Source organism: Primulina tabacum, chromosome 6, assembly GCF_025594145.1.
Source record: "Primulina tabacum isolate GXHZ01 chromosome 6, ASM2559414v2, whole genome shotgun sequence".
NCBI lineage: Eukaryota > Viridiplantae > Streptophyta > Magnoliopsida > Lamiales > Gesneriaceae > Primulina > Primulina tabacum.
In genome coordinates this window covers 16807399-16815019 of record NC_134555.1, presented here as the reverse complement: position 1 = coordinate 16815019, position 7621 = coordinate 16807399, and the positions used below count along the sequence as shown (strand labels likewise).

The following is a 7621-nucleotide window of genomic DNA, read 5'->3' as shown; positions in this document are numbered from 1 at the left end:
TTAACAAGTTAATTAGTTATTAAACCCTTAATACACCACTAATCCACTAACCCACCAACCATTAACACACACACACATGCACTATATACACACACTTGGCCCATGATACACACATCTCTTGCACCCTTTCATTTTTTTTGTTTGGAGAGAATTTGGAGGGTTCTTAGGCTCTTTCTTCAGCAGCCCCATCTCCACCTTTCTCCTTTAAAATTTCAGCAACCACACGTTGATTTTAGTAGAAAAATTGTGCCTCAAGTCGCCCGGATCGCTTCCCGCACCGCGTCGTTTCGTTATTCACCGTATCGTGAGTTTTAAAGATCAAAGGCATGTATATTCTTTCGTTTTTGCATCGATCTTGTCATAGTATTATTTTGATGTATATTGTATGAAAAACATGCATATGTTATGCAAAAGTTTGAGCAAAAATGTTTGAAATGATTTTGGATCAAAATTTTGGATCTCAAAAACCGAGTCTTCTGTATTTTCGAATACTGAGAATTTTTGTTTAATTTTTTGGAAAGAATTTTTCCATATAAAATGTAGAAATTTTTTATACCTTCGATTTGACAGTTAAATTCGTATTTTTTGGATAAGAAACGAGTGAGTTATGATCATTTTCGTGGGACTGCACAAGCTGTGAAATTTCTGGGTCATAAAATCTGTCACCCTATGTTATTTCGAATTTTGCGACTTAGAGAGTGGTTTTCTGGAAATGTTTTCAACTTATGATTTGTAGTACATCATGTTATCTTCGATTTGACAGTAAATTCGTATTTTCTAATAAGAAATGAGGGAGATACGATTTTTACCATGACATCGCTCAAGCTGCAAAAATTTGTGCATGTTCTTCTCCTTTTCTCAAGTTTTGGTTGCAGGCTTCATTGGAATCTTCTGAATCTTTGCTTCTTTGGTTAGGGCAGCATGTCCAGAGCATTCCAATGAAGCCCTCGACGTTTTTATGTATGTTCGACGTGCAAAAGAAAATATTTTATTTTTGAGGTATGCTAAATGACTTGTGACCAAATATGAACGGGTTTGGAAGTCGGTGAACGTGGCCGAGGACCTCTCCACCCCGGTAAAGTATACCCGGGTTTGATCAGGATTGGAAAGCGGTAAAGTATGACCAGATATCAATCAACTCGGTAAGTTATGATCGGGGATCTTATGTATGTGGTAGTGGACATCTCTGGCAACCAAGTACTGTGGTTTAGTCTGATCAGGCGCATTTATGTATGGGTCACTTGCTTTGAAATATATCTGTACGAAAAATGATGATATGTATGTTCAAGTATATATGATGCAAGTATGTTAATGTAAAGTTTTACGATATGATGGCACATCTACGTTTATGTATGTACGTTAATGTTCAAGTATGTATTTCCTACTTTAAAATGCCTGTGGTTTTATTATGTATTACTTGTTATTCTCAGTTTATACATGTTGAGTCTTTAGACTCACGAGACTTGATCGGTGCTGGTGAGGACGAGGTTGAGGAGACGAGAGGTGGGGACCAGTGGGCCGACTCGGACTACGCAGAGGCTAAACCTGAGGATCGCCTATGTTTCAAGGATTTCTTTATGCATTTTAAACTCATTTACTCTGATGTTTTGGGAAAAAAAACATTTTATGTTGTTAAAGACAAGTACTTTTGCAAGCTCGTTTACATTCCAAATATTTTGTCAAACGTTTTATTTGTGATGCATTTTGATAGATGATTTTCTTATTTAAGAAAATTATTATTTTTCTGCAAATTTAAGTAGTTCAAAATACGGTAGTTACAGAGAGGATGTTAGAGTTAAATTTATTTTTGAAATGATGTTAGCTTATGGTTTTTGAGTTAATATAACTTATGTTATAAATCTTTGCTGAGTCAATATGACTTGTGTTTTAAATGCGTTCTTTTGGATTTTCTAATAATAGTTGGTTGGTTTATTTTAAATGGTTCAAAATTACTTTAAAATTTATTTATTTATACTTTCGGCGAAATGGTTATGTGGAAAAAAATTTGTAGTATATTTTAAAGAAAAACGAGTAGTGGACGTTTCATTTAAGATTACTTTAAATATTTTGATAGAGTTTATGAATTTTATGCTTTTGAGAGAATTAAAGCGCTTATGCTTTATTTTGAAAATTGTTTGTTTTAGGTTTTGGTTGATGATTATACGTTTTGCAATGCGTTTTGGATTTTGAGTAAAATATTTGGTGAGTTATTTTAAATGGTGCAAAATTTATATTTATATATATTGATATATTTCGGCCAAAACTTAAAGGAAGAAAAAAATTAAAATTTCTAGTATATTTTAATGTAAAACGAGCACTACCCGTTTCATCTACTAGTTTTAATATGAACAAAACTTATCGACATTAAGTTGTTGAACAAAAAGGTCGAACACTTGGAGATTTCGATGTTGCCACACTGCAACAAAAATGGCTTTTCGCAGCACGCAAATTCACTTTTCGCGGACGCGCATTGCACGCTGCACAACTGCAAGATGTTAAAACTTCAAGAATATCAATGGCGTGCGTATGAGCGCCGTGGATACTATTATCAACAGTGAAGCACGCTGCGAATAATAGCTTCTGCGGCGTGCCTGTGCATGCCGTTGATAGTATTATCCGCAGCTTGACTGCGCACACCGGGGATAATAGTATCTGCGGCGCGCATGCGCATGCCGTTGATAGTATTATCCACAGCGTGGTTGCGCACGCTGTTGATAATAGTATTCGTGGCGCGCATACGCACGCCATTGATAGTATTATCTGCGGCGCGCCTACACACTCCGTTGATAATAGTATCGATAGCACACGCGAAATATTAACTGCACTGTGCATCGTACGATGTTAATATTCATATCCGCAGTATGCAAACAAATTATACATCGTTCGTTTGCAAGCCGATAAAATCAAATTCTTTAAAAAAAATGAATCAAATGGACACAAGCAATAAACCAAAAGTTTAATCAATACAAAATTGATAAAAGTCATTGTGTTTCTATATATCAAAACAGAAACTCTGAAAATCCAAAGCAAGATATGAAATCTGTAACAACTAGCTGGTACATATATAACAATGATGAAACTTTCAATACACACAAATCAGTAGAATATGTATCAATCGCACAATACTATAAATTTAGATAACCATGTGAACGTGCTTCCTATCGCGTCCTCGAGAAACAACATTTCATCATTTGGTCCAATTAGGTCCACTTTTTCCACCAAAACCTTATCAACCCAAACTTTCCAACAAGATCTACCAGGAACAGCGTGATGCATTTTTGTGTTTGGATCTGTGGATGCAATTCGACCTTCTGCAACAACTAATTCATCAGCACACCAATGAAGCAGCTTACATTTAGTATTAGCACGAATATCTCCAGGACTCACATTTCTTAAATTTTACTGTAGATAAACAATGAAAAGTTATTGATTCAACCGTGTCTATTTTTGTAACAATTTTGCGGTTTAAAATTACATAATTTAAAGTTAATTACCTGAGAAACATGATCAAAATCACCATTTTTCATGGCACTAATATCGATATCACCATTGCTACCAAATTCATTCCCGATACCACTACCAATACAACCACTAGCAACCTAATTTTACAATCAAATCGTGTCAAGCGATGTAATCATGATAATTCAGAAGCATTTAAGTGTTTATATATACCAAACATATTTTTTATATGTTGTTTTTACTAACCTGTTCTTGCTGATTTTGTTTATTCATATTTTGTAAAAACATGGACCTCATTTCTTGCATTTCTAATTGATTTTGTTGCATTTGTTGTTGAAGGCTTTGTACCATAGTTTGTAGTTGTTGAACAGTTCCATTTTGTTTCACAGAAGCTCTAACTTTCGATGGTGTAACTCCGAAGCCCATTCCGCGCACTCTACCCCGAGCTTCCCTGCCAAACACAATGCTAATTGCATCATCAACAATGTTAGTTGTGTTTTGAGAATCAGGTGGACATTCTTGTTTTTCTTTCTGCAAAAAAAAAATTATGAGAATGGAAACCAATAACCTAATATGTAATCTACTTTAGAACAAAAAATGCACATGTTAATTCCATTTTCCCAATGACACATTACCTTATACAAGAAAAAATGATGCAAAGTTAATCTAATTATTACCATTTTCTCTCCAACAGCTTGAGTACTAGGCTCTCCATTTTTTTTCTAGTGACCTTCAATCCAAACTTGCGATATCGTAATTTTTGTATCTGCCGGGCTTCTCTTTTTCTTTAATATAGAAATATATACAAAATCGTTAGAACATAATTCAAAAGATTTATATATCACTAATTACATAAATTATAAAAAATAAAAATAAATTACCATAATGTGAGTCAAACGAGTATAACCTCTCCGGCTCATTGTGTGAATGTGATCTTGTTTTTTTTCTCATCGCTCTTAATCTTTCACTCTTTTTCTGAGATTAGTTAAAATTCGCACAATCAAACTGTTCAAAAGATTAAAACTTAGTAGTCACTTGCCCAACCAAAGCAACACACCAAAATGTAGCACAACCATCAACAGAACTAATTTTGAAAACATGGAGAATAAAAAATCAAGCAATAGATCTTTTAATATCACTTATACCAAATTATTTTTCCTTCGAAATTGAAGCAAAGAAGTCTTGAGATAATGTCATCCAACCTCAAACATAGATAAATATCAGCATGACAATAAACTAATGGTGTATCTCAAGTAACCAACCGTCAGCAAAAAGAAAATTCAGTGGCATGTCAAATTAAAAGGTTTCTGACAAAGAATTCTCAATATGTGGTGTTGGAATCAACTGTTCTTTGGATTTGCTATGTTACGCCATGTGTTCTAGTTTTGCAACTAAATGAAAGAATGCAATGTGTCCAACAACCATTACATCCAAACACACACCTAAACTACTGACAAAGCAGTCTCGTCGGGGCAACAACACAATACATTAACCACAAAGATTTAAATAGCACCAACAAATTGAAAGGTAAAACAAATGTATTAAGTGACCTATAAAAAAGTCCAAAAAAATTCTCACTTGAAAGTTAGATGATAATGTCCTCTCTAGAAACAATTCCCACTGATTTTGGTCCATAAATTCAGGCTTCAAAAGATTGAGATCTCGTGAAGCCAATCGAGTTGTATTAGCTTCTCGTACAAATATTTGAAATTTGGATTTCCTATCACGCCACAATTTAGCCAACTTACGAAAAATTGATTTCTTCTCACAATCCTCAACATTGTAAGTCAGCTGTACATTAAATAACAAGAAAATATGTCTAAATTTTGTTATGAAAATGGAAATGAAAAATTTAGTAACTAAATAAATTACCTGAAGACAGCTCCACATCATATCCTTCACTTCTTCGCTTATGTAATCCCATCCATCTAATGTATAAGGCACAAATTCTTTTATCATGCACCCTAGGAAAGAAGCGTACTTCACTGAATTATCTCCAACCGAGTGTCCAAACTCTTTACGCTCCAACTCTTTACACTTGTCTTGGCCACTAACCATTTTCAACTTTGATGCACCCCGTCCTTTTTTCTTATCTGTTTTCTCATCATCCTTTTGTTCTTTACCATGAAAATCATGGGATGAATTAGCTGAATTGTTAGAATCCATTCTCGATAACCTATTAGATATATTTTCCTGTAAAATGGAAAAAAGATACATTGAAATGTACTAGTGTGATTTAGTAAAATAAAACAAGATTTAAAATAGAGAATAATGTCACCTGAATTTCATCCACATATCATTTGCTATGTTTTTTGACCATTTTGCTCATCTTTTGAATGTTATTTAATGACCTGATAAACATGTAATATGACATGATGCATCACTGAAAATAAACAAGCTAACAAATATATTAAACACTAACTAAATAGTTACGTAACTTTAGCAAAAATGTATCAATCAAAATAAATAACTATAAAATGTATGCCTGAAATTTTCCGTCATGTCTCAGTCACATTGATTCCCTCACACTCATTTCTTGAGTATGGTTCTTTCTCAGTAATGTTAAAGTAGGGACACATCAAGAGGTGTTGATGACGTATAAGCATCTTTTTCAAGCACATTCATGTTATTAATACCCCGAAGCGGCGCTTTTAGCAACACATACCAATTTGTTTCATCATTGTCCCTGGAATAGAATACTTGCTTTTCTTGTGATGCTAAAATGAAAGGATCACTTTCAAAAGTTTTTAGGCCTTGGTGTAAGTTGACCTGTGTAAAACAATCTTCAATTTTGATACCAGTTCCAGGATTGGCCTAATCACACCTAAAAACAGGCACTTTGAAAGAATAGTAGTCTAGCAAAACAATATCCCGTATAGCCCATAGTATGATAGTCTTCCTACTGTATGTGAATTGTCATTAGCATTAGATTCACAAACAGTATCGGCTTCAATTGAAACACCACTATCTTATAGTCGACCTTTCAACATCAATTGTGTGGAACCGATGTCCATTTACAATATATCCCGTATAAGATGTAACGTGCTTTCTTGGACCATGTGCTAGCCATTGAATTCGATCTGAAGAGTTACATGATCCTCTTTTGATAACTATTCAGCAAATGTTTCAATATGATCTTTCCCCTTTGAAATTGGACGACCTTCTGATAATCCATATTCCAAATCATCATTCCTATTAGAACGAACACCAATACTAGAAGCATTTTTTATATAAGCACTACAAAATGCCATTCGTTCTTCTGCGAGGTAACACTCGGCTATGCAACCTTCTTGTCTTGCCCGGTTCTTCACATACCCTTTTAGTATTTTCATAAATCTAAATCACAAAGTAAATTTCACATTAAAGAAGTGTTGATAGCATAATCTAAATATTTATATAATATAAAATTTGTCAAAAAGATTAATAATTATTTTTTACGTTTCAAATGGATACATCCAACGGAATTGGACTGGCCCACACAAGCGAGCCTCTCTTGCTAAATGAATTGTCAAGTGAACCGAGATGGTAAAAAAAACGGGTGGAAAATACCTTTCCAACATGCATAGAATTTCAGCAATATTCTCCTCGAGTTGTTCTAAACGGTTCCTATCTAATACTCTTTCACATTATTCATTGTAAAATGCACACAACAGAAATATAGCATTGCGTGGACCTCTCGGTAGAAGATTTCTCAATGCTACTGATAGCAATTGTTGCATCAGAACATGGCAATCTTGAAATTTCAGCCCAATAAGCTTGTGCTCTTCTACAGAAACACATTTACCAATATTTGAGCTATATCCATCGGGTACTTTATTTTCTTCAACCTAGAGCAAAATACATCCATTTCTTTTTTAGACAGTTTGTACTGGGGCAGCGGGTAAATGATATTTATTTTCTCCTTTTTCTTGAGGATGTAATTCTTGTCTAATCGTGCGAAGGTCCCTTACCTTTCAGATTAGGGCATCTGATGCCGGTTAAGAGGACGTGGCGGCGAAGATGGCGGATATGTAGAGGCGGCGACAAGGATTTTGCAATGAAGAAATCGGCGCACAGGAAAGAGAGAAGAAATTGGGGCTTGCGGGAATGAAATCTGAGCGCGCTTAGAAAATAAATAACGTGCACGCTTTTTTCTTCCACAGCGTGCACATAAAAAGCACGC

General features: G+C 34.6%; 1 protein-coding gene across 1 annotated transcript; it reads right to left on the bottom strand.

Moving 5' to 3' along the window:
- Positions 1–3071: 3071 nt before the first annotated feature.
- Positions 3072–4564, bottom strand: LOC142548091 (uncharacterized). The gene is made up of 5 exons (XM_075656448.1): positions 4341–4564; positions 4137–4244; positions 3706–3990; positions 3495–3599; positions 3072–3402 (listed from the first exon to the last, which is right to left on the bottom strand). Exons 2-5 carry the CDS (start codon positions 4137–4139, stop codon positions 3400–3402), a joined length of 396 nt encoding a protein of 131 aa, XP_075512563.1. The 5' UTR covers positions 4140–4244; positions 4341–4564; the 3' UTR covers positions 3072–3399.
- Positions 4565–7621: the final 3057 nt, after the last annotated feature.

Excerpts from the sequence above, each read along its gene's own strand:
- LOC142548091 (XM_075656448.1), bottom strand. Across the intron at positions 3,600-3,705 it reads AACAAAATCAGCAAGAACAG|GTTGCTAGTGGTTGTATTGG; the intron begins GTTAGTAAAAAC and ends TTGTAAAATTAG.